The 24,996-nt window shown below is 62.4% G+C and overlaps 1 protein-coding gene across 1 annotated transcript; it reads left to right on the top strand.

The window, feature by feature from the left end:
• The first annotated feature begins 55 nt into the window (after positions 1–55).
• On the top strand, positions 56–23,692 carry SETD1B (SET domain containing 1B, histone lysine methyltransferase). The gene is made up of 17 exons (XM_070066156.2): positions 56–240; positions 716–903; positions 1,055–1,153; positions 1,754–2,024; positions 3,964–4,076; positions 4,887–6,116; positions 9,552–10,385; positions 11,320–11,581; positions 11,658–12,025; positions 12,114–12,213; positions 12,601–13,107; positions 14,030–15,292; positions 17,370–17,536; positions 18,907–19,038; positions 19,125–19,244; positions 19,322–19,459; positions 21,430–23,692. Exons 2-17 carry the CDS (start codon positions 730–732, stop codon positions 21,601–21,603), a joined length of 5,952 nt encoding a protein of 1,983 aa, XP_069922257.2. The 5' UTR covers positions 56–240; positions 716–729; the 3' UTR covers positions 21,604–23,692.
• Positions 23,693–24,996: the final 1,304 nt, after the last annotated feature.

The raw sequence follows: 24,996 nt of genomic DNA, 5'->3' as shown, positions 1-24,996 counted from the left end.
AGGAGGAGGAGGAGGGTGAGCGCTCGGGTCGGGCTCCTTAGCGGTGTATTGTGGGATGTGCGGCTACTGGGAGCCGAGCCTCCGCCGCCAGCCGCCTCCCGGGCAGCAGCAGCAGCGGCAGCGGCAGCAGCGGCGGCGGCAGCAGCTCGGGGCCCCCGGTCCGGCCGCCCCGGCCTCGGCTCCCGCGGGGGACACCATGTACTGGCTGGCGGCGCAGGGAGGCCGGCGCCCGGCGGGGATGTAAGCGCGGCGCGGGGAGGGAGAGGCCGCGGGCGGCAGCAGCCGGGCGGCCCGAGCCCCCGGCCCGGCCCGGCCCGGCTCGGCCCCGGCCCCGGCCCCAGGCAGGCGGGCGTGCGGGCGGCGCCAGGCCTGCCGCGAGCCGCCCGCGCCCGCGCCGGACTGAGCGAGCGCCACGCCGGGCGGCCGGGCGGGCACCATGGGCCGGAGCCCGCGTCCTCCGGGCGCCCCGGGCCCCGCCAGCCCGCAGCGGGGCCGCCGGGGAGCCCCTCGCTGCCGCCCCGAGACGGTGGCCGAGCGGGCGGGCGCGTAATCCTCCCCCGGAAGGGCCATTCCCTCGCTCCGTTCTTGTTTCGGGGGCGCCGGCGCTTTCGGGGCGCGCTGGAAGTGGGGGCGGGGGCCGGCCGGCCGGGCCCCTGGGCGAGTGTGGACGCGGCGGCCGCGGCGGCGCGGACGACAACAACTCGCTGGTTTTCAGGTTGGGTTAACGGCATGGAGAACAGCTACCCCCCCCACCACCAGCACCAGCAGCCCCCGCCGCAGCCCGGCCCTTCGGGCGAGAGGAGGAACCACCATTGGAGAAGTTACAAGTTGATGATCGACCCGGCCCTCAAGAAGGGGCACCACAAACTGTACCGCTACGATGGGCAGCACTTCAGCCTGGCGGTGAGTAGCCGGCCCGGGGGCCCCCGCTGACCCCCGGCCAACTGTCAGCCGGGGTGTGACAAGCGCCAGGGGGCCGGGGTCCCGGGGTCAGGGGGCCCCCCCGGGCAGGGGGCGGCCCTCCTCCCATCCGGCCCCCCCTCGCTCCCCGCAGATGTCCAGCAACCGCCCGGTGGAGATCGTCGAGGATCCCCGGGTCGTCGGGATCTGGACCAAAAACAAGGAGCTGGAGCTGTCGGTGCCCAAATTCAAGGTGGGACCCCTCCCCCTCCGGCCCCCCGACTCCCGAGTTCGAAAATAACGCCAGCTGCGACCCAGCCCCGCCGGGCTCCGAGTTCCCGCCGTCCAGGGGCCCCGGGAAGTTGCGGCGGGGAGGGCGCCCCCCTCCCGGCCGCCGGGCACGGAGCTCCCGCTCGCTCGGGGCCGCGGCGCCGGGACGCCCGGCGGGGCTCCCGGTCCCCACCTGGCCCCGGCCTGCGCAGGAGCCCGGCCCGGGGCCCGCCCCCCTCGCCGGACCCGGGGCTTGGGGGAACGACTTCCTAGCCTCGGGGGTCGCCCCCGGCCGGGCCTCAGGGACTGGAGGCCAGAATGGGGGCTGGGGAGAGAGAAACTGTTTCTTTTTCTCCTTTCCTTCCGAACCCAGAGGACTTCCACGTTCCAAACGATTTAATCCTCCGCTTCCCGGGCCCGCCCGCGTGCATTTTTTTTTTTTTTCAAAAAAAATTTTGTATTAATTTTTTTTTTTTTTTTTTTTACCCTTCGTTGTTTTCAACTGTCGGGCGTTTGGGGAATGCTGTGTTTTCCCTTCGGTTTCAATGTTCTCCAAACTCCCTTCCCCCTCGGCACCTGCCAGATCGATGAGTTCTACGTGGGCCCGGTGCCTCCGAAGCAGGTGACATTTGCCAAGCTGAATGATAACATCCGAGAAAACTTCCTGAGGGACATGTGCAAGAAGTATGGAGAGGTGGAGGAGGTGGAGATTCTGTACAACCCCAAGACCAAGAAGCACCTGGGTATTGCTAAGGTGGTCTTCGCCACCGTCAGGGGGGCCAAGGAGGCGGTCCAGCACTTGCACAGCACTTCCGTCATGGGCAACATCATCCACGTGGAGCTGGACACCAAAGGTGAGTGCGCGCCCGGGAGGGGAGGGGCCACAGAGACCTGTCACTGCCCTCACTGCCACTCCTGTGCCTCTGGGGGTCCCCCCTGCAGCGTCTGGAGGCCTCCCCGCCTCAATCTTCTCTGGGATTCACCCCCCCACACAACTTATTTATTTGTTGGCCCCCTCCTGAGGGTAGAGTCACATGGAGCTAAAGCTGTTGTCTGTTGCTAGGAGACGAGCTATAATTTACCAAATGTGCTGGTGCTTGGCCACTGCACCCCTAGGGACCCCCCCCCAGGCTTCCCCACCACAGGCCCCCCTCACCAGGGCTCAGACAGTCCCCAGTGTTGCTGTCTGTGTGAGGGGAGGAGGCAGAGTTTGATGATGGGAGGGGGTGCTGAGGATGAGCCACTAGGACGCCCTCAAAGTCAGAAAGAGAGGGTTCCTCTGCTGAAACGTGAGGCCTCTGGGGCCCCGGCAGCCCCCCATTCCCCCTGCTGCCCCATCCCCCTGGAAGCGGGACCCAGCCTGTGCCCAGGGGGCCGGGGAGCTGTGAGCCAGTCAGGCTGCGTGGGGCTGTGCTGGGTGCTCTGCTCGGGGCTGACACTGTGTCTTCCCTCCTCGCTCTTAAAGAGACCGCGCACCTCCCCGCACCAGTCGATTGGCTTGGTGCACACTACTGAGCCAGCTTTGGGAGAGCCAGGCTGGGGAGACCACGCTCCCCGCCAGGGTCTGCAAGGCTCTTCTGGGAGGCTGGCTGGAGGGGTGGGCAGCCCTAGAGGGCATCCCCCAGGGTCGTCCTGAGGAAGCCCCCAACGTTATTACTATAAAAGAAGTGGCTGGCTGCTGTGGGACAAGCCTGCCCTGTGGGTGGACCCTGCTAGGTCCAGAGCCCACTGGTGCTCCCTGGGAACCCTTGGTGGGGAGGGGCTTGGGTGCAGCTGCCAGCGGGTTTGTCGGTGCAAGGTTTAGAAACAGGTGGGGCACACCAAACCCAAGGCAGGGAAAGGTAAACTTTTATTAGCTTTTGAGTATGAATGAGTGTTAGTGAGAGTCTAGGACCGTGCCAGGGGTGGAGAAGGGGCTGTCCGGTCCTGAGTAGGCGTGGTCTCGCACGCACTTGCACAGGGGCTCACAGACTCAGTCCATTCCGCAGTCCCTACCCCTCCTTCTCCCGGCGTCTCAACCTCTGGGGGAGGAGTGGGGCCCCTTTAAGTGTATGTACCCCTTTGGGTGACTGCAGTCTGAATGCACCCTGAAAACGGATGGTGGAGCCCCTCCCCTCTCAGAGGTCCTTGTACTGACAGCCAGCTCTCACCAAAGCGTCATTTCTGGGGAGGAGAACCCCGCCCCCCAGGGACTACCAGCTGAATAGTTTGTATTTCAAGAAGGAGCCCAGTAAACTGTAAAGTGTAGCTCCAGGAATGTGTCTCCTTTGCATATGCAGGCAGCTGTCTCTGAGGCTCTGTAAATACCCGTAACCTGGGCCCCCTCTCTATAAAGGCTCAGAGGGCCAGGCCCCAGGCACTTCACCAGAGTGTCCTGTGCTGTGCAGACTGCTGGTCACAGACTTCCCCTCTGTGTCCCCATGCTCCTCTGCTCCCTGCTGCGAACCTCTGGCTGTTAAAGGACAGGGAAACCGGACTGTTAGAGCCCCATGGCCCAGGTCGCGGGGCGGGGTGGGGGGGACTTCGTTCTGGACTTGGTGACGTCCCAGCCCTACGAGGCTCTCCATTCTAATTTTTAACGTCAGAAAAATGGAGTTTAGCAGCTTTCTTGAATAGACGGGGATCCTGAGCCAGGAGCCAAGGGGGCAGGATCTTGGCCGGGGTCACAGAGCTTCCTCAGGTCCCTGGGGTCTCCGACACAAGGGACTCCGGAGGATGCTGGACAGGTTGGAATCCCAATGGGCTGCCCCGTCCTGGAGCCCCACTGAGTCCCCCTCCTTTGCCTTTCCACAGGGGAGACCCGCATGCGGTTCTATGAACTGCTGGTCACGGGCCGGTACACCCCCCAGACCCTCCCCGTGGGCGAGCTGGACGCTGTCTCTCCCATCGTGACCGAGACCCTGCAGGTGGGTTTGGCCCGTCCCAGTGTGCTCCCCCCTCCCTCCCTCCACCTCGGGAAAGCCTCACCAACTCGGGGCACCTCACAGCTCTGGCTTTTGGAGGGCTACCCCACATCCTCAGCGGGGACTTCAAGTCCTGTCTTCCCACCTCCCCTGGGACTGCTGGTCCTGCTCCCTGTGGCTTCCAGAGCCCTCCCTCCCGCTGTCTGGAGCAGGCACTGCTGTGGGCAGAGCCCTTGTGTCTCAAGCCCTGTCCTGAGGAAGACTGCAGGCCCCTTCCAGGACACAGCTGACCCCTTCCCAGACCGCCGCCTCCCGGGACGTTCACCTGGCCACTCCGCGTGGGGAGCGTCTCGCCCTGGTGCCGGCCAGCTGGGGAGCTCTGCTCACCTGCGTGGGGCTCAGCTGACTTGTCCATCACACACCATTTAAACCTCAAACAGGGACATCAGGAAGCAGAGCAAAGCCCTGGGCCCCTGCTTACGGCCAAGACCGTAGTTCCTGGTCGCGCCCCTGCCTGGAAGGTCTTTGATTTCTTGAGGCAGATAGGAAATCCCCACTTATAGCAAAGGGTCAGGGTCTTCTCCCTTCTTGGCCTCCGGGATTAGCATTGACTTTCAAGTTCCCTGAGGGTAACTGGCCACTCCTGAGAGTAAAGTTAGGACCATCCCGACACTCTTCCTCCATCTCTGCCCTGTCCTGACCACATGCTGTGGTTCTAGAGCGCATTGCCTCTGAGCTTCCCAGTAGCCAGAGAGAGAAGTGAAAGCAGTCCTCTTTCCCCTAGCGAGCTCACCTCACTGTTTCTCCCTGTAGCTGTCAGACGCCCTGAAGCGCCTCAAGGATGGCAGCCTGTCTGTGGGCTGTGGTTCTGGCTCCTCCTCCGTGACCCCCACCAGCGGCGGGACACCCTTCTCCCAGGACACGGCTTACTCCAGCTGCCGCCTGGACACACCCAACTCCTACGGACAGGGCACCCCTCTCACACCGCGCCTAGGCACCCCCTTCTCGCAGGACTCCAGCTACTCCAGCCGCCAGCCCACACCCTCCTACCTCTTCAGCCAGGACCCCACAACGACTTTCAAGGCCCGGCGCCATGAGAGCAAGTTCACGGACGCCTACAACCGCCGCCATGAGCATCATTATGTGCACAATTCTGCAGCCACCGCGGTGGCCGGGACCACGGCCTCCTTCCGGGGCTCTTCCGACCTCCCTTTCGGGGCAGTGGGAAGCAGTGGGGGCAGCAGTGGCCCCCCCTTCAAGGCCCAGCCACAAGATTCGGCCACGTTTGCCCACACACCACCTCCTGCCCAAGCTGCTCCTGCTCCCGGATTCAAATCGGCGTTCTCTCCGTATCAGACCCCGGCGCCTCCCTTTCCTCCACCCCCCGAGGAGCCCACCGCCACAGCCACCTTTGGGACCCGTGACAGCGGAGAGTTCCGGAGGGCTCCTGTGCCCCCACCCCTGCCACCCTCGGAGCCCCCCGCCAAGGAGAAGCCAGGCACGCCACCCGGCCCCCCACCCCCTGACACCAACAGCATGGAGCTGGGCGGCCGGCCCACCTTTGGCTGGAGTCCTGAGCCCTGTGACAGCCCCGGCACCCCCACGCTGGAGTCGTCCCCCGCAGGCCCCGAGAAGCCGCACGACAGCCTGGACTCGCGCATCGAGATGTTGCTGAAGGAGCAGCGCACCAAGCTGCCCTTCCTGCGGGAGCAGGACTCGGACACGGAGCTGCAGATGGAGGGCAGCCCCATCTCCTCCTCCTCTTCCCAGCTCTCGCCGCTGGCCCCCTTTGGCACCAACTCCCAGCCCGGCTTCCGGGGCCCCACCCCACCCTCCTCGCGCCCCTCCAGCACCGGCCTGGAGGACATCAGTCCCACACCACTGCCTGACTCTGACGATGATGACGAGCTGGACCTGGGCCTGGGGCCACGGCCCCCACCTGAGCCGGGCCCCCCGGACCCTGCTGGTCGCCTGGGCCAGACGGCTGAGGTGGCCTTGGACCTGGCAGGAGACAGGACCCCAACTTCAGAGAAGATGGATGAGGTACCCCCTTGTCTGTCCGTTTGTCCGCAGTTGTTCTGTCCGTTTTCTGTCCACCATGTTTAGGGTGAGGGTCTGAAGCAGCAGGGCTGGGGAAGCCAGCGTGACAGGCGGACGGAGGGAGGGAAAGGAAGATGGACAGAGCTCGGAGGGCTGTGCCCAAGCAGCTGCTTTGGCTCTGAGCTCCCTAACAGCCCTGGGGAGAAGCAAGGCGTGGTCTAGTCTTGTGGCTCTCCTTGTTGGGTCAGGGGACTTAGGACTTTTCCTCGGGATAAACCCCCCTCGAGCTGCTCTGGTGGGTATGGGCTGCGGTGAGAGTTATGGAATCCCCCCTTCTCTGTGGGAATTTCAACCATGGGGGCATCAGGGCTGGTCTCAATGCTCAGGTACATGGGGCCAGAGAGACCGGCCAGGGGGCTATGCTGGGCCAGGCCTGGTGCCCTCTGCAGAAATGGAAAACCAGGCAGGGAGGGCCCTGAGGTGCCCCTTCTCCTCCTGGCTGCGGCAGTGGGGGAGCGAAGGGCTGGCTTGCAGGGGGCCGTCCTGTCCACCCCCAGCCCCTTTCCGGTGCTGCCCTCCTCCAGCCTCGGGAGGTCCCCTTGGGGAGGCTTAAGTCGCCTTGCTTGGCCTCTGCCCCTCCTCCTCCTGGTCCATGACAGGCCCTGCCGACACCTGCTCTGGAGCCCCTGGACCCTGCCGGCAGGAGCAGCCAGGGGGCTTGGTGCCTCTGTGGGTGGAGGGGGGGCTCCCTTCTTCCTGAGCCTTTGACTGGGCCATGTGGCCGCCTCAGGGAGGAACAGAGAGGAACTTGGCCTGCCCGGGAGGGTGCCACAGGTGGCTGGGCTACAGGGGGCCTCCAGGCACTTCTGGGGAAGTGGTCCAGGCAGGGGGAGCTGACAGGTGTGCAAAGGGTGGGGCTGCCGACCCTGTCCCCTTCCCTCTCGGCCGCCTGGGGTTGGGACCTTTACCATGAGCAGCTGGTCCAGTGCTGAGAAGCCCAGCGCTGCCAGTAGCCGCTGGAGGGAAAGGGAGAACGAGGGAGGCCCTTGACAGCCTGTGTCTGGGAGCTTCAGGACTCAGAGCAAGGGAGACCTCCAGCCTGGCCACGGGAGCCCCCTGCTGGCGGCCAGGAGAGCAGCACCTGGACTCCCTGCTCGCTAGGGCTGAGCGTGGGAGCGCGCGGTACCCACAGAGGTAGCCCAGGTTGAGGTCGGAGCAGGGGCGCAACGCAGGACGGACCAGTGATGGGAAGGGGGCCAGTGCCTTCTTCACAGAGGCCACGGGTTAGCAGCGCAGACTTCCAGCTCTGCCACTTAGCTGGTTGTGTGACCTTGGGGAAGGCACTTTCCTTGAGTCTCAGTTTCATCATCTGTGAAATGGGCCAGTGAGTGCAGCTGTCTCACAGTCTCGCAGTAGGTGCTGTGCTTTCCTGGAAGCTCCAGGCGTCGCCGGACCTTTCAGAGCTCTGCTCTGGCCTACGGTTCTCACCCCAGCGGCCCGAGGGGCGGGGCGGGCCCTGGGCTGGCCCAGGGCTGCGGCTCCCTGTGATTGGCTGGCATCAGCGGCCTGGGTTAACCCTCTGTGTGCTGCGTCCTGCCTCACTTGGTGCTGTCCAGGACTGGGGCGTTCTTTCTGAGTTTTGGGCCCATTGTGCCTGTCCCTGCTTCCTATATCCGGGGGACCCTGAGAGGGAGAGCCTGTAATGTGTGCGTGTGTGTGTGTGTGTGTGCGTGTGTGCGCAGGCGTGTAGCGCAGACCTAATAAAACCCGGAGTTCCCTGCTGCAGCTACAGGCTTAATGTGCCTCCTCTCCCCAGCCCAGTCTCCCTTTGAGGCCCTGGCCTTGCAGCCTGCAGAACTGCCCCTGAACCTCCACTCACACGAGCTGACTCCGTGCCAGGGGCATCTGTCCATCCAGGGCAGGGTATGAGCGCTCGAGGGTCTGGGGGTGGCACAGCCCCCCAGACCGCCCCTGGCTGCACCTTGCCCAGGAGGAGCCTGCCCCCAGTTCCGAGGTCAGGGGCCCTTGCCCATTTTAGGCGTGAGGTCATCCTGGGCCCTCCTTCTCTGGACTCTAACAGCAGCCCGTCACTGGGCAGGGGTCCTGGGTGTGAGTCTCAGTCCTATTTAAAGTTATATGTTTTATTTGACGGGCAGAGAGAGAGATCCTCCATCTGTTGACTCACTGCCCGAATGCCCTCTGTGTCCAGGATTGGGCCAGGTCAAAGCAAGTGGCAGGGACCCAAGTGCCTGCTGCCTCTCAGGGTGCACATTAGCAAGAAGCTGGGTCAGAAGGGGGCACAGGCCTTGAACCAGGCACTCCTGTGTGGGAAGTGGGTGTCCCAAGCCATGGCTTAGCCACTGTGCCACACTTCCCCTCGGCCCTGCATCTTTTTTTTTTTTTTTTTTTAACATTATTTATTTATTTGAGAGGCAGAGTTACAGAGAGGGAAGACAGAGAACCATCTTCCATCTGCTGGTTCAGTCTCCAAATTGTTGGCAATGGCCAGAGCTGGGCCAGTCCCAAGCCAAGAGCCAGTAGCTTCTTCCCGGTCTGCCGTGTGGGTAGCCGGGGCTGGAGCACTTGGGCCATCCTCCGCTGCTTTCCCAGGCGCATTAACAGGGAGATGGGTTGGAAGAGGAGCAGCCGGGACTTGAACTGGCAACCCATATGGGGTGCTGGGCTGCAGACAGAGGCTGTACCCACTAAGCCACAGTGCCAGCCCCCTCGGCCTGTGTCTCACCTGTCAGGAGGGATGGTAGAGCACGCCACCTTGTGAGGCTCCTGCGCAGACAGTAAACTGTGTGCAGCTCTGAGCCACTCAGCACCCACACTCAGCGCCCCCCCAGCAGAGCAGGTGAACAGAACAACAGTGGAAACTAAAAACCCACCTGCTGCCTGTGCACTGGAGGTGTTGTCGGGGCGGCAGGGCCTGACGGGGAGCCGCTGCCTGGCGCCCTGTCTTGCTGGCTGAGTTAACTCTCCCTGTCCCAGCATCCTTACTGGTATGAAGGAAGGTCACAGACCGACCGCAGGGTGCTTGTGACGACTGAGCCCCAGTGGGGAGGTGGTGGGCAGGCTTGGGGGGAGGCAGCCTGGGGAGTGCGACTGGTGGTCTTCTCCAAACGCCAGTGGAAACAGAACCCCCCTCCCGGGGCCCACCCTCCCTCTCCCTGCTTTCCCACTATCCTCTGCCTCTTCCTTGTGGGGAGCAAGGCTCTCCCGGTCACCTCTGACCCTGGCACCTGCACCCAGCGCGCACAAGGTGCTGAGCCAGTGTTTGTTGACCGAGTGAATGGCTGTGTGCATGCTCAGGGAACGCGAGCAGGTACCATGCTGCCCGCGGTGAGGCTCGAAGGCCTGGAGGGACTTGGCGGGGGTCCGGCCTGGGAAGCCAGGCGGCCGCCCCCAGCCACCCATTCTCTGCTCTCTCTTCAGGGCCAGCAGTCCTCCGGCGAGGACATGGAAATCTCTGATGACGAGATGCCCTCGGCCCCCATCACCAGCGCCGACTGCCCCAAGCCCATGGTGGTGACCCCAGCGGCTGCGGCGGTGGCGGCCCCCTCGGTGCTGGCCGCGAGCCTGCCGCTGCCCCCGCCGCCCGGCTTCCCGCCGCTGCCGCCGCCGCCGCCACCGCCGCCGCCCCCCCAGCCCGGCTTCCCCATGCCGCCGCCCCTGCCGCCGCCGCCGCCGCCGCCGCCCCCGACGCACCCGGCGGTGACCGTGCCCGTGCCGCCGCCCCCGCTGCCCGCGCCGCCGGGGGTGCCGCCGCCGCCCATCCTGCCGCCGCTGCCGCCCTTCCCGCCGGCGCTGTTCCCGGTGGTGCAGGTGGACATGAGCCACGTGCTGGGCGGCCAGTGGGGCGGCATGCCCATGTCTTTCCAGATGCAGACGCAGATGCTGAGCCGCCTGATGACCGGCCAGGGCGCCTGCCCCTACCCGCCCTTCATGGCGGCCGCCGCCGCCGCCGCCTCAGCCGGCCTGCAGTTCGTGAACCTGCCGCCCTACCGCGGCCCATTCGCGCTGGGTGGCGCGGGCCCCGGCCGCGGCCAGCCCTGGCCGCCGCTGCCCAAGTTTGACCCGTCCGTGCCGCCGCCCGGCTACGTGCCGCGCCAGGAGGACCCGCACAAGGCCACGGTGGACGGCGTGCTGCTCGTGGTGCTCAAGGAGCTCAAGGCCATCATGAAGCGAGACCTGAACCGCAAGATGGTGGAGGTCGTGGCCTTCCGGGCCTTCGACGAGTGGTGGGGCAAGAAGGAGCGCCTGGCCAAGGTGGGTTCACAGCGCCCCCTGCCGGGAGCTCGAGGGGAGCGCCGGGCGGCAGCCACGCCCACCCAGAGGGACCCTGGCCTGGCTGTCTCTGCGGTGCGGCCCACCCTTCCCCTTTGTGGGTGCGGGGGCCCAAGCACTTGGGCCATCTTCTGCCTTCCCAGGCATATTAGTAGGGAGCCGGATAGGAAGTGGAGCAGCCGGGACTCAATAGGTGGCATATGGGATGCCTGTGTCACAGGCAGCAGTTTAACCTGCTGTGCCACAGAGCTGCCCCCAGTCGCCTGTGTCCCTCTATCTAGAGGTGGCCATGGTTATCAGTTTTGCTTTGGGAAATGCAGCCCAGGTAATCGGCACCTGTCAGAGCCTGTGTGTCGTCCGTGTAGCAGGCCGGTAACATCAGAATGAACGGTCTGACACTGCTGACACATGCCTGTCACTCAGCCCGGTCCTGCCACCCTCCTGGACCAGAAACGGCAGTCGCTAACTAGCAGCTGCTCTGTCAGGCACCCGGGGAAGAGGAGCTGGAGGGCTTGAGGGGCAGAGCTCATCCTACGGCTGCTCCGGCGCCCGCCCACAGTGCCCCGCAAAGGCTCAGAGATGCCCATTTCCTGTGCGTTGGACCGGAGTAGGATAGAGTCAGAGACTAGGAAGCATCCGTGTGAATTCCGTGACACTGGTGTTCCGGCAGTGCCCATGTGGACTCACAGTGTAGTTCTTGTGGATTCCAGTCTCCTAAGTGGGGTGACTTTAGTGGCCCCATTTTGCAGGTGAGGAAATAGAGGGTCTGTGAGACCAAGCAGAGCTCCTGGGCCAGGGCACAAGGCGCGGGCCAGGTGTATGCGGTCCCCTGTGGCTCCCGGTGCTGCTCAGGGAGGACCTCTGGAAGGCTTGGCGGTGGCACTGTGACCCTGGTGACTGTCCCCCTCTCTCACAGGCCTCACTGACCCCTGTGAAGTCGGGCGAGCACAAGGACGAAGACCGGCGGAAGCCCAGGGACCGAGTGGCCTCGTGCCTGCTGGAGTCGTGGGGCAAGGGCGAGGGCCTGGGCTGTGAGGGCCTGGGCCTGGGCATTGGACTGCGCGGGGCCATCCGCCTGCCCTCCTTCAAGGTCAAAAGGAAGGAGCCTCCAGAGGCAGCCTCGTCTGGGGACCAGAAGCGGCTCCGGCCTTCGACCTCTGTGGATGAGGAGGACGAAGGTGCGTGTCCCGCCCCATCCTGCGGGGCGCCGGGGCCCCTGCCCCCAGCCCAGTCCTGATGTTCCTTTCCCCACAGAATCTGAGCGGGAGCGAGACCGGGACATGGCCGACGCCCCATGCGAGCTCACCAAGCGGGACCCCAAGGGCGTGGGTGTGCGGCGGCGGCCGGCGCGGCCACTGGAGCTGGACAGTGGCGGGGAGGAGGACGAGAAGGAGTCCTTGTCGGTGTCTTCGTCCTCGTCGGCATCCTCCTCCTCGGGGTCCTCGACCACCTCACCCTCGTCCTCGGCCTCTGACAAGGAGGAGCAGCGGGACAGCACCGAGGAGGAGGAGGAGGAGGAGGAGGAAGCAGAAGCGGAGGAGGAGGAGGAAGAGGAGGAGGAGGAGGAAGGCGGCCCCAGGAGCCAGATTTCTTCTTCCTCAACCTCATCCACGTCAGACAAGGTACGACTTGGCCACGAGGCCGGGGGTTGGGCCAGGGCAGGGGAGCTGGCCCCGGGCTCACGACTCCCCACCCTGCCCCATCGCCCAGGACGACGATGACAGTGAGGACCGGGATGAGTCTGAGAATGACGATGAGGACACAGCCCTGTCGGAAGCCAGCGAGAAGGACGCAGGGGACTCTGATGGAGGTGAGCGGGGCCCAGGCGCCAGGGGCCGCTGTGCAGGGGCAGAGCCAGTGCCACGGTCAGAAATCCCGTGTGGGCAAAGCTGGTCCTGCCACCTTGTTAAAACACACAAGCTACTGATGGCTGCACTCCTGTGAACTATCCGGAGTGTGTAGGTGGCTCAGGCTGGAGGGTCGCAGGGGCAGCTAAGGGGACGGTGGGTTCCTACCGAACCTCGGGGACCACGCTGGACCCGGACACGGGTGAGAAAGAGCCATTAGTTTGCTGTCTGAGTTGACCTCACACACGCCTCTCAGGATGTGCTCCGTCCAGGCGTCCCTGGTTCGAGGATTTGGGGAGCGTGGGGTCAGGGCCCGGCAGTCACGGCTCCGCCTCTGTGTCCCCATCCAGAGGAGACCGTGAGCGTCGCCACGTCCAAGGCCGAGGCTGAGTCCTCCAGTGAGAGCTCCGGGTCTTCTGAGTTTGAGTCAAGCTCCGAGTCTTCATCCTCATCCTCAGAAGATGAAGAAGAGGAGGAGGCGGAGGAGGAGGAAGAGGCGGAGGCGGAGGAGGCGGAGGCGGAGGAGGCGGCAGGGCCAGAGGAGAGCTTGGCTCCCCCAGGTGCTGACAGCTTTGAGGAGGCTGGCGAGGAGGAATCTCTGGCCCCGGGGGCTCCCGCCGTGGAATCGCTGGGCACAGAAGAGGAGGTGGACATTGAGGCGGACGATGAAGCCCCCGAGGAGCCCGCCCCCACGCCGGAGGAGCCCCTCTTGCCTGTGGGCACAGAGGAGCTGACGGACTGCAAGGAGCCCCCGGAGGAGCCGGGGCTGAACCAGGAAGGGCCCATGGTACTGTCTCCAGAGCCCCAGGCGGTGGAGACAGAGGCCCGGCCGCCGTCGTCCCCCGAGCTCCCGCCAGGTAAGCCCTGTAGCCTTTGCGAGTGCAGCTTTCATTGCTGGTGTGTTCCTCAGGCCAGGATTTCCCGGTGTAGACCTGGGACCCTTGGCCCCATGAGATGTTCCTGAAAGAAGGGACATAGGCATGGTGGGCAGGAGAGCGGAGGCATGGGCGAGGCATCCTGGGTGGAGCTGCAGGTGCTGCCCAGGAGGGCTTTGCCATGCAGGAGCTGCTGGCTACTGTGTTGCCGCTGAGCAGGACATGTAGCCAGCACCCCTGACCAGGCCTCTGGATATCGCTACTTAGTTGCGGTTAGCACCTACCTAGAGTAAATCCCATGGGAGAGAAGACAGTAAGGTGTTTTGTCTATTTAGCTGTGGGCTACACTGCAGGTCTTTGAATAGGAATTTGATACCAAGGCTGTGTTGGCCCCCAGTCGTGTTTTAGGCACTCACCATACAACAGTGGACCAAACAGAAATGTCTGCCCCGTGGAGCACACATTGTGGGTAGGATGAGAGGTGACAGAAAAAGTTAGAATGTGTTCTATCGGCAAGGCAGGTAAATACTGGGGGCAAGACATCAACGGCCCTGGCAAGTGCTACGGGGAAAAAGACAGTGAGTTCTCTGCCCATCTCAAAGCAAATTATCTCGGACCACAGAAGCATCACGGTGAGGACAGCCGGTGTGAAAGGCTAGCAGCCATGTCTCCTGCACCTTTGATGTGCAGCAGCACGCAGAAGCACCTACTGTGCGCGCCGGGCTGGGTGCTGAGCAGTCCTTGAGCGGCTTAGCTGGAAGGCAGCCCCTGTGCTCGCAGACCCCGGTGGGCTCAGGGGCTGTGAGCTGGGCAGCTGGCAAGCACATAGTGGGGCAGCCACAGTCGGCCCTGGAGAGATGTTTGAATCAGAGTCATGGTCTGCTCTCCGCCCTTCCTTCTGCAGAGGAGAACCTGGAAGTGGAGCCTGCACCCTCTCCAGCGCTCTCCTTGCCTCTGCAGCCACCGTTGCCACCCCCCTGGCCACCCCGGCCACCCAGTCCACCACCGGAGCCTGAGACCCCAGACCCTCCACACCCACCCGCCCCCTTGGAGCCTCTGCCCGAGGACCAGCCCCCGCGTACTCCAGGCCTCTGTGGCAGCCTGGCCAAGTCACAGAGCACAGAGACAGTGCCGGCCACACCAGGCGGGGAGCCCCCGCTGTCAGGGGGCAGCAGCGGCCTGTCCCTGAGCTCCCCGCAGGTGCCCGGCAGCCCCTTCTCTTACCCATCCCAGTCGCCGAGCTTGGGCAGCGGGAGCCTCCCACGGACACCTGGCCGGGACTTCAGCTTCACACCCACCTTCCCTGAGCCCGGCGGGCCCTTGCTCCTGCCAGTCTGCCCGCTCCCAACTGGCCGGCGCGATGAACGCTCTGGCCCCCTGGCCTCCCCGGTGATCCTGGATACAGGCCTACCCCTCCCTCTGCCCCTGCCCCTGCCCCTGCCCCTGGCATTGCCTGTGCCTGTCCTGCGGGCCCAGGCTCGGGCTCCAGCCCAGTTGCCACCCCTGCTGCCTGCTCCCCTGGCTCCTTGCCCTTCCCCCATGAAAAGGAAGCCGGGCCGGCCCCGGCGGTCCCCACCGTCCATGCTGTCCTTGGACGGGCCCTTGGTCCGGCCACCAGCAGGGCCCACCCTGGGAAGGGACCTCTTGCTCCTGCCAGGCCAGCCACAGACCCCTGTCTTCCCCAGCACCCACGACCCCCGGGCTGTGACCTTGGACTTCCGGAACACGGGGATCCCGGCCCCACCCCCGCCCCTCCCGCCCCAACCTCCCCCACCCCCGCCTCCACCACCCATTGAGCCCACCAAGCTGCCCTTCAAGGAGCTAGACAACCAGTGGCCCTCCGAGGCCATCCCGCCAGGTCCCCGTGGGCGCGACGAGGTTCCCGAGGAGTACATGGAGCTGGCCAAGGCCCGGGGGCCATGGCGCCGGCCTCCCAAGAAGCGCCACGAAGACCTGGTGGCTGCGTCCGCCTCACCCGAGCTCTCGCCACCCCAGCCCCTCTTCCGGCCTCGCTCCGAGTTTGAGGAGATGACCATCCTATATGACATCTGGAACGGTGGCATCGACGAAGAGGACATCCGCTTCCTGTGTGTCACCTACGAGCGGCTGCTACAGCAGGACAGCGGCATGGACTGGCTCAATGACACACTCTGGGTTTACCACCCCTATATCCTGCTGGACGTTGTGGTCCATGCCGCTGGCGTGCAGAACACAGCCCCCTGGGCCCGATGTCCCTGTCTAGCTTCCAAGTCACCTACCCAAGTGTGTGTAGGGCACAGTGCAGGCTCTGAGCTGAATCACTTTTATTTATCTATTTTTTTATAAATATGTATTTATTTATTTGAAAGGCAGATTTACAGAGAGGCATAGGCAGAGAGAGGTTTTCCATCTGCTGGTTTACTCCCTAAATGGCTGCAATGGCTAGAGCTGAGCCGATCTGAATCTAAGAACCAAGGGCTTCCTCTAGGTCCCCCATGAGGGTGCAGGAGCCCAAGGACCTGGCCCATCCTCCACTGTCTTCCCGGGCCACAGCAGAGAGCTGGATCAGAAGCAGAGCCCACATGGGATGCCGGCACTGCAGGCGGTGGCTTTACCTGCTGTGCCTCAGTGCTAACCCCTGAATCACTTTTAACCAGTCCCTCTGTGCCAAACCCTCTCACCCCAGGGGTGGCAGGTCCCAGGCCTGAACATAACAGTGGGATTATGTGACATAACCACAGGGCAGGATGAGTGCACACATGTTCTGGCCCAAGAAAAAGGATTTATTTATTTAATTTGAAAGTGTGATGGAGAGAAGACAAGACAGAACCATCCTCTGATCTACTCCCCAAATAGCCCCAGTGGCCGGGACTGGGCCAGGCCAGAGTCAGGAGGCTGTAACTCCATCCATGTCTCCCACATGGGTAACGGGGTCCCTAGCACGTGGACTCTTCCACTGCCCTCCCAGGCATGTTAGCAAGGAGCTGGATAGCACAGCTGATCAGCCAGGGCTTGAACGTGTGTTCCAGTGGGGGGTACCAGCTTTGCAGGCAGCAGCTTAACCTGTCGTGCTACAACGCCAGCATCTTTGTTTTGGTTTTAAAGATTTATTTATTTGAGAAGTAGAGTTACAAATGGGGGGAGAGAGAGAGTGAGAGAGCTTCTAGCCACTGGTTCAGTCCCCAAATGGTTGCAATGGCCAGAGCTGGGCCGGCGTGAAACCGGGAGCCAGGAGTTCTTCCCAGTCCCCCATGTAAGTGCAGGGGCCCAAGGACTTGGGCCATCGTCCACTGCTTTCCCAGGCCATAGCAGGGAATTGGATAGGAAATGGACCGGCCGAGACATGAACTGGCAAACGTATGGGATGCCAGCATTGCAGGCGGTGGATTTACCCATAATACCCCAATGTTGGCCCCTGTTTTGCTTTGTTTTGTAGACAAGCAGAGAGAGGCAGAGGTCTCCTGTCTAGTGGTTACTCCCTAAATGCCAGCAATAGCCAGAGCTGGTCCAGACCAAAACCTGGAGCTGGAAACTCAATTCTGTCTTCCATGTGAATGGCAGGGACCCAACCTCTTGAGCCATCACTGCTGCCTCTGGCAGGAGGGGAGCCAGGACTGGAACCCAGGCGCCCTGATACAGGATGTGGGTCCAAGCAGTGTCAGCTACTGCACCAAATGCCCAGCCCTCGTCCCCTCGTCCCCTGATTGGATCCTCCCAGTAGTCTAATGAGGTAGGGGTATTATTTCTCCTGTTTTACATGTGAAGAAACAGGTTCAGGGAGGTTAAGTGTCCTGCCTAAAGCCACGCCACTGCAAAGTGGCAGAGCTGAGGTTTGAGCCCAGACAAATCTGGCCCTAGAATCTGCTCCTCACCAGAGCTGTGCTGGTGGCCAGTGTGGCCCGGGGCTGGCGCTGTTGTCCCTGTTGTGGGACACTAGCTTATCAAGCCCTTCCCCTGCCAGGACGTGTACTGGGTGCCCTAAGCATGTTTAGTCCCTCAGGCCTCATTGTCACCTCATTTCAGAGAAGGGAAACTGAGGCATGTAGTGGCAAAAGAACACAATCCCTAAGGCTGTACAGCTAAGTCCTGACTCCAGTCTCAGCCGGCTCCAGCGGCCACATGAGGAAGGTGTAGAGGTGATGGGTACAGCTGGTCTCATCCCCGGATGCTGATCCAAGGCTGGGGGCGGGGCGGGGGGACAGGCATCGCGAGGGGCCGGGAGAAGTTCTCTGAGAATGTCCATGTGGCCCTTGACCCACACCCACCCACCAGCCTCTCTTCAGCTAAGAAAAAGAAACGGGACGATGGCATCCGTGAGCACGTGACGGGCTGTGCCCGCAGCGAGGGCTTCTACACCATCGACAAGAAAGACAAGCTCAGATACCTCAACAGCAGCCGCGCCAGCACCGACGAGCCCCCTGCCGACACCCAGGTACTGCTGCCGGGTGCGGGGCGGGGGGGCACTTGGGGCTCGTAGGGGAGAGGGGAGGCCGGCAGGGCCTGAGAGCCCAGTCGAGAAGCAGTCTCGGTCCCACGGGCACTGGGGAGCCCGTGAGAGGCTTCTGGCAGCAGGGCGAGCAGACTTGTGTCTCCGGCAGGTGCAGCCCCTGCTGTGTGCTGGGCATCATTTGGGGCTGCAGTGAACAAGACGCCCCTCCCTGTCCTGGGTCTGGGGTTCTCCTGGAGGGAGGAGCTGGTAGTTCCTGGTGGAGGGGATGCTGTGGAGAGATCAGGAGAGGGGCTAGGGATGGGTGAGTCACAGGGTGGGGGAGGGTGTCACGTTGGAGCCAGGCTTGGATGAAGCCAGGGAAGGCGCCTGTGGGTGGGGGACTTTTAGACAACAGAGAAGTAGATAAGCCCTTGCTAAAAGGATGGCACGAGAGAGGGCTCACTGAATGCAGTCAGCCACACACAGAGGAACAGCACGTGCAAGGCCACGAGGCGGGGAGGAGAAAGGGTCCTGAGAGCCAGGGTGGTGAGCTTAGATTTGTATCCGGTGCATGGTGGCCGAGGGAGGGTTTGCAGACAAGATGTGCAGGTGACGTGGTTCAGTCTGGGTTTTAAAGCTTGCACCGGCTGCTTTGTCAAGCTGACTGTGGGCGTCCAGACGGGGAGACCGCCTGAGGGTCATTGTGGTTTCCAGGTCAGACACGAGGGTGGGACGGACGGGAGAGTCCAGGAGGTTGCATGTGAAAGACTCAGAAAGTTGCAAGGGCAGGGCTGGGGCTGGAAGCCAAGCGCCAAGACCTCCCCGTGGCACGGCGTGGGATGGGAGTGTGGGGTATCAGATGTGGAGGTCTGGCAGGTGCGCAGTTGGGCATCAGGGTGCAGTGGGGCTTGGGTGGGGGATTTCCTTCTGGGACCTGTCAACACCGTCAGGATGGAGACGAGCTCACCGGGAGAGCTTCGGGGTGGACGGATGCTGGACAGAGGTGGAGACTGAGAGATGGGACACCGGGGTTTCGAGGAAGGAGTTTGAGGGGACAGCAGGGCCTTGGGAGATGCCTGCCAGCTTTCAGAACAGCTCAGATGAGGGAAAGACAGCAGAAGTTGGGGGGGGGCGCTGCCAAGGTGGGGGGAGCTGAGGATGCTTCGATGTTGACGGGAAGGAGCAGGCAAAGAAGTGACAGCGAGGGACAGATGGGTGTGGAAAAGCCCAGGGCGAGAAGCCTGGGGAGTCGGAGACAGCAGAGACCCGGAGCTTCGGTGGGGTTGTCGGGTGCGAAAGGGCCAGCGGCACAGCCCCGCTGAGCGCCCAGGACCCAGGTCTGAGTCTGAGCGGCGGTGGCTGTGCACTCCCAGGGCATGAGCATCCCCGCACAGCCCCACGCCTCCACGCGGGCCGGCTCGGAGCGGCGTTCGGAGCAGCGCCGCCTGCTGTCCTCCTTCACTGGCAGCTGCGACAGTGACCTGCTCAAGTTCAACCAGCTCAAGGTGAGACGGGGCGCTGCCCGCGGCAGCCGTGGCAGGGGCGGGAGCCTGGGGGGCAGGGCTCACTCTTCCTGACCTGCCTCCCTCAGTTCCGGAAGAAAAAGCTCAAATTCTGCAAGAGCCACATTCACGACTGGGGCCTGTTCGCCATGGAGCCCATCGCGGCCGACGAGATGGTCATCGAGTACGTGGGCCAGAACATCCGCCAGGTAGGTGCGGCCTGGCACGGTGGGCACCTGGGTGGACGCAGGCCGCGGGGCACTGCCTGACGCCCCGTCGCTGGCAGGTGATCGCGGACATGCGGGAGAAGCGCTATGAGGATGAGGGCATCGGCAGCAGCTACATGTTCCGGGTGGACCACGACACCATCATCGACGCCACCAAGTGCGGCAACTTTGCGCGCTTCATTAACCACAGCTGCAATGTGAGTACCGGCCAGGGCCAGCGCTGCCCCCGCCTCTGTGAGGAGGACCCGGGAGCCCCCGGCAGGGGAGCCGGCTTGGCCTCCTTCCCAAGTGCAGGTCATGTTCATGGGGAGGTAGGGATGTGAGGCCCTGTGCAAGGAGCCTTGTTCAACTCCGAGCTTCTGTCTTCTCATCTGTAAAATGGGCACAGTGAGGCTTTTGTTGTGTGTGAAGCACTAATGGTGCTCAGGAAATGTTGCTTCAGCCATGGGCTCCCCCCAGTGCCTCCTTGGGCGGGGCTTGGAGAGAGCTCAGGCTCTCGGCACAGCCTCCCCCGGGGACTCCCTGCAGTGGGCTCCATGTCTCTGTGTTGTCCACTGAGGAAGACTGGCCACGCATAGGATCGAGCCCTTGAAATGTGGCCAGTACAACTGAGGGACTGAGTCTTGAGTGAATTGAAGCTTAGATTAAATTTTTTTAAAAGATTATTTGACAGAGTTACAGAGAGAGAGAGGGAGAGACAGAGAGGTCTTGCCTCCGCTGGTTCACTCCCCAAATGGGTGCAATGGCCCAAGCTGGGCCGATCCGAAGCCAGGAGCCAAGAGCTTCTTCTGGGTTTCCCACATGGGTGCAGGGCCGTCTCCACTGCCTTCCCAGGCCATTAGCAGGGAGCTGGATCAGAAGAGGAGCAGCTGGGGCACAAACCGGTGCCCATACGGGATGCCAGTGCCGCAGGCAGAGGCTTAGCCTACTACGCCCCAGTGCTGGCCCTGAACCAGGTGGTACAGGGCTGGAGAGGAGGGGGCGCTGCCCGCGGGGATTCCTGTGCTGAGGGAGACCCGGCGCCACAGGCAGCTGGTGCCAGCAGAGGAGCCCTGACTCGGGCCAGGCTTCGGCATCCTTGCTGTAGGACAGTTACCATCACTGCGCCTCAGTTTCCCCATCGGTGAAGCAGAGGCAATGGCAGCCGTCCCGTCAGAGGTTGTGGAGTTCCGCGTGACGGTCCTTGGTGTGTGCTCACACGGCCAGCCCCGTACGCGTCCTCGCTCTCACAGCTGTGACTTGGTCATTGTGCCTTAGGGACCAGAAGAGACTCTTCCTGGGAGTCTGTGAGATCTGAGAGACAAAGAGTGGGAAGTGGGGCAGGTGTTCCGGTCGGGGAGTGGTATGTTCAAAGGCCTGGGGGCAGGGCTGGAGCAGCTGTTTGAGGGGCAGCATGTGGAGGTGGTGGGTATGAAGTTAGGGGCTGAGAAGACGAGGCAGGCAGGTTGGATGGGGCCAGGGTGCTGACAACATTGGAAGGCTTGGAGCCGTAGGGTGGCTCTCGGGAGAGCTTCCCCTGGCTGCTGGGCTAGGAGTGGGGCTGCTGCCATCCAGGGGAGCAATGATGGGGGCCCCGTAGACGGACTCAAGAGTTCCCTTAGAAGCTCGAACGTCCCAGACACGGTGGGGCTGGAGCTGGCACTGCAGGAGGAGGGGAGGTGGCTGCTCAAGGGCCCAGGCGCCCGGTGTGGCCTCTGCCCCAAGCAGGAGCGGGTCACAAATTCAGGTTCGAGCTTCTTGAGTCAACGCCACCTCCCAGAGCAGCTGAAGGCAGGTGCCAAGAGGGTTCCTGGAGTCATGGGTCTGGGACAGGAGCCACATTGCTCCGGGTCAGAATTTTTGACTTTGTGGCCCAGGTCATGTCTGCAGCAGCTGCCTAACTGCGGCGGGAACAGCGGCAGCCACAGGTGACACGCAGGGAATGGGTGAAAGGGGGTGGCTGTGTGCCAATAAAACTTTGTTCAGAAAATCAGGCAGCTGGGGGCGTAGCTGGTAGCACCCTTGTCTCAAGCTCAGAAGAGAGGGCCTGGCTGGCAATACAAATTGCAGAGTCACCTGCAGTAGGAAGGGAAAGGGGGACCCTGTGGCCGGAAGTCAGGCCCCGAGCAGAGATGCGGTTGGGTCGGGGGGGGCTGGGGCTCACCCTCCTCCTCCTCTCCTGCCGCAGCCCAACTGCTACGCCAAGGTGATCACGGTGGAGTCGCAGAAGAAGATCGTCATCTACTCGAAGCAACACATCAGCGTCAACGAGGAGATCACCTACGATTACAAGTTCCCCATCGAGGACGTCAAGATCCCCTGCCTGTGCGGCTCCGAGAACTGCAGGGGGACCCTCAACTAGCCCCGCCCGGCGCCCACATGTCAGCCGGGGCCGGCCCCAGCTCCCGCCTCATTTCAGGTGCTGTCCCTCTCCCCCTGTGGCCCCGCCAGGGCCCGGCGCCCCAACACTACCCCAGGACACCCCCCGCAGCTCCAGCCTCTCCGCGGGAAAGGGCTTCTCTGTCCGTCAGCCCACGTCTCTTCGTTTCCAGAATTGCTCCTCTGAGGATCGTCCTTGGCCATGAACTTCTGTCTCTGTGTCTGACTCCCACACCCAGTCCCTCCTCTCCGGCTTTCTCCATCTTTTTTCTGTCTGTACCCTCGGCTCCTTCCCGTGAATGCTGCTACGTTGTTTTTGTCTTCTCTTTATTTTCGTCCTCGTCGTAAGAAAAGACATTTTAACCGTTGAAATGTGAAGGCAGAATCAGAGCGGGGCCTCGGTTCCACGACTGAGGTGCCGGCCAGGTGCTGCGGGCAGGGGCCGCCAGCGGCCGTGACCTCAGAACACTACGTACCTGCCAGGCCCCCTCTGCCCGCCACGCAGCGAGGAGCCCCCCAGCCTTCTCCACCCACTCCCCAGTCTCTTCCCCGAGCTGCTGGAGGAGCCATCCAGTCCCAGGCAGGAGTGCGCCGTGGGCTCCCTGCTCCCCACCCCCCAACCTTGGGTTCAATGTTTACTTTTTCATTCGGATGCCAGCAGCGAGGGAGCCCCCGGGGACCCCAGACTGGGTGTGGGGGCTGGGAGGGGCTGGTGAGCTGCCCGTGCCCGCCCCACCACTGCAGCGTGGCGCGTTCGCGTGGAGAAGCTCCACGCCCCCCGCCCAGCGTCGACCCTGCCAGGCCAAAGCATATTTATTTGCTGAGTGAGCAGCTTATTCCTCCCAGAGCAAGCAGAATCTTGGAGAGAAGATTTGAAAACTCAGATCCAAGTCTTTGACAGTTTTTTCCCTTTTGACCCCTTCCATCCTCTTCAGGGTTTATATCCATGGATTTTTGTTTCTTATGCGTGTGTAAAATCCAGACGAAGGGGGACACGATGGGTTTGGCAGTTCAGCAGCAGCCCCTGTACATAGACTGCCGCGAAGGACTCCGGGGCACGTTGTTTCTTGTGGAAACAGACGGGGGGCTTAGGCCTCACTGCTTCGTACTTCCGGGAAAAACCACGACAGGCGCACGAGCGCGAGCCCCCCCGGCCCCGGCGAGCAGCGCAGGCGTGTACATAGTCTCTGGAACGTGACTGGTGACCGGCGGCTCCAGGACGAGAGGCCCCGCGGCGCGGCTCCCACCCGTGGACAGACGCGCGGCCTCTGCTATCTCAGCTTGTGTCAAGCTTGTATCATGTAAATTCTGTACAAAGAATTGTTATTTTTCTCTCTCTTTTTTTTGTCGTTGGTGGTTTTGTTTTTTTGTTTTTTTTTTTTTTTCCAGTTCACCCCAGACCCTCTCGGGTTGGAGACCGAGCCCGCCGGTTTCAAGGCGAGGAAGTCGGTGGCATTAGGATGCGACAGGGTGTGGGGTCCCTGGGCACCACGGCAACCTTCTCTTCCACGTGCGGTTCTTTGCCTTGTTGTGCAACTGAGGAAATATTTATTTTTCACACAAGGAAATGTGTAGTTGGCAGAGACTTCATTCTCACCCCTCCCCTCCCCCCAGGAAAGAAAGAAGTGGGGGGAGGTGAGGAAACCAGGGGAGGGGCCGGCCTCGCCCCACCACACTGGGGCCACTGTTAACTTCCCCAAGGGCCAGGGGCTGGGCCCCCTCCCCGGAACCCCGCCCCTACCCTGGAATGGTTTGCAATAATCTAGAAGAGTGTTGGCTCATTTTTCTTTCAACTCCTTTGTTTGCATTGAACAAATCTCTGCTTTTGAAGGTTAGGGGTTTCTGCTCTGCCCCCCGCTCTCTGCGAAGAAGAGAAGAGATGAAATCTAGGGGTGTTCGTGTGTAGACTCTGTCACCTGTATGTAACTTGTTTTGAAGAGAAGTGTTTCCGTTGTGGGTGTGTGTTGCTGTAAATATTTGTTCATATTTTTGTGAATTCAATACTATGTACCATTGTATTATAGTAACTTTTATAAAGCAAACCATAAATACACTGACTTTTCTTACAGATACGCCATCTCTCTCGCTCTCCTCTCTCTGCCTGTCCTCCTCGTTCTCTCTCTCTGCGGGGAGCACTCCCCGGCCAGGCTCTGCGCAGCAGTGTGTGGCGTGGTCCACTGGGTGGGTTCTGTGAAGTGGGCCACATCACGGTCAGACGGCCTTCCATAGCCTAAAACTTTAAGGTGTCACCGCCTGCCCTTGAGATCCGATCAAGCATTCTGTGGCCATCATCAGAAGAACCCACAGAGTGTGTGCTCAAAACACCTGACACCCACAGGGCCAGGGTGACAGGTCCTGTGCCTGTGGCACTCCAGAGGTGCTGGGCAGAGAGGGCAGGGGCACTGTCCAGGGAGTCTCAGGAGACTCCAAGACTGCAGACAGCACCCGGACTGGGAAGACCCCGCGCCTCCCTTCTCACTAAAGAGATGCCAATGACAGAGGGACACCATTTCCCCATCAAGGCGGCAAATGCGAGTTTGGAAATAGCCAGTGTTGGCCGGGCCGGCAGACAGGGCGTGCCATTAGCAGGAGCCCACTTTGCTGCAGGCTGCGGGAGCCCTGCGATGGGGACCATGGGGACAGAAGATGCTCATACCCTTGGCCCAAATATTCTGTCAAGAACCGAGCCTGACGGACACAGGACTGTCGCAGCATGCTCTGGCGATGGTGACGTGAAGCCGGGGTGCACTTCACTGGGGTGGGCTGGCGGGAGGGAAGGGAGATCTCCCCTAACTCACTCATTCGCCCAGTACCACCCAAGCACCCACCGTGTGCCAGTCTCGCAGGCCCTGGGGAAGCATCCTGAGCTGAATGGCTTGAAGAATGGAGGTGGGAAGAAGAGAGAGCTAAGAGAAGGGGTGTCCATTGTGGGGGCAGGTGTGGGGGGTCGGCTGCAGTGGTGGGGAAGAGGCCGTCCAGGAGAGGGAACAGGGAGGGCAAAGGCCTGCAGGCAGGAGCCCACCTCAAGTATTAGAAACAGCCGGATGGCAGGTGTGGCTGCCGCCGACCAAGGGCGAAAGGTGCTGAGTGAGCGCTTGGGTGAGGCCGGCAATGGAGGCCTCGCAGGGCAGCACGAGGGGGCCACACCCACACATTCCATCTTCTCCCTGGAACTTGGCTCCTGACGGATCTTCCATCTCTGTCAGTGGCATCTCTGCCTCCCACCTCCACCCACCACTCCCTGCTGCCACCTAAACTCAAGACCCCCAGCAACCCTGGACTCCTGCCCCCCACCCCATCCTGCCAAACCTGATGGTGCCTCCTTGTTGCCCCACCTCTCCCTCTCCCCCTGCCCTTCTCTTCATTGGTTCTGCCA

Source organism: Oryctolagus cuniculus, chromosome 21 (genome assembly GCF_051225735.1).
Source record: "Oryctolagus cuniculus isolate XC-2025 breed Fujian yellow rabbit chromosome 21, ASM5122573v1, whole genome shotgun sequence".
In the NCBI taxonomy this organism is placed as follows: Eukaryota; Metazoa; Chordata; class Mammalia; order Lagomorpha; family Leporidae; genus Oryctolagus; species Oryctolagus cuniculus.
This window is presented reverse-complemented; position numbering and strand designations above follow the sequence as displayed.

Excerpts from the sequence above, each read along its gene's own strand:
- SETD1B (XM_070066156.2), top strand. The coding sequence starts at position 730 with ATGGAGAACAGCTACCCCCCCCACCACCAGCACCAGCAGCCCCCGCCG. Across the intron at positions 904-1,054 it reads GGCAGCACTTCAGCCTGGCG|ATGTCCAGCAACCGCCCGGT; the intron begins GTGAGTAGCCGG and ends CGCTCCCCGCAG. Across the intron at positions 12,026-12,113 it reads CCTCATCCACGTCAGACAAG|GACGACGATGACAGTGAGGA; the intron begins GTACGACTTGGC and ends CCCATCGCCCAG.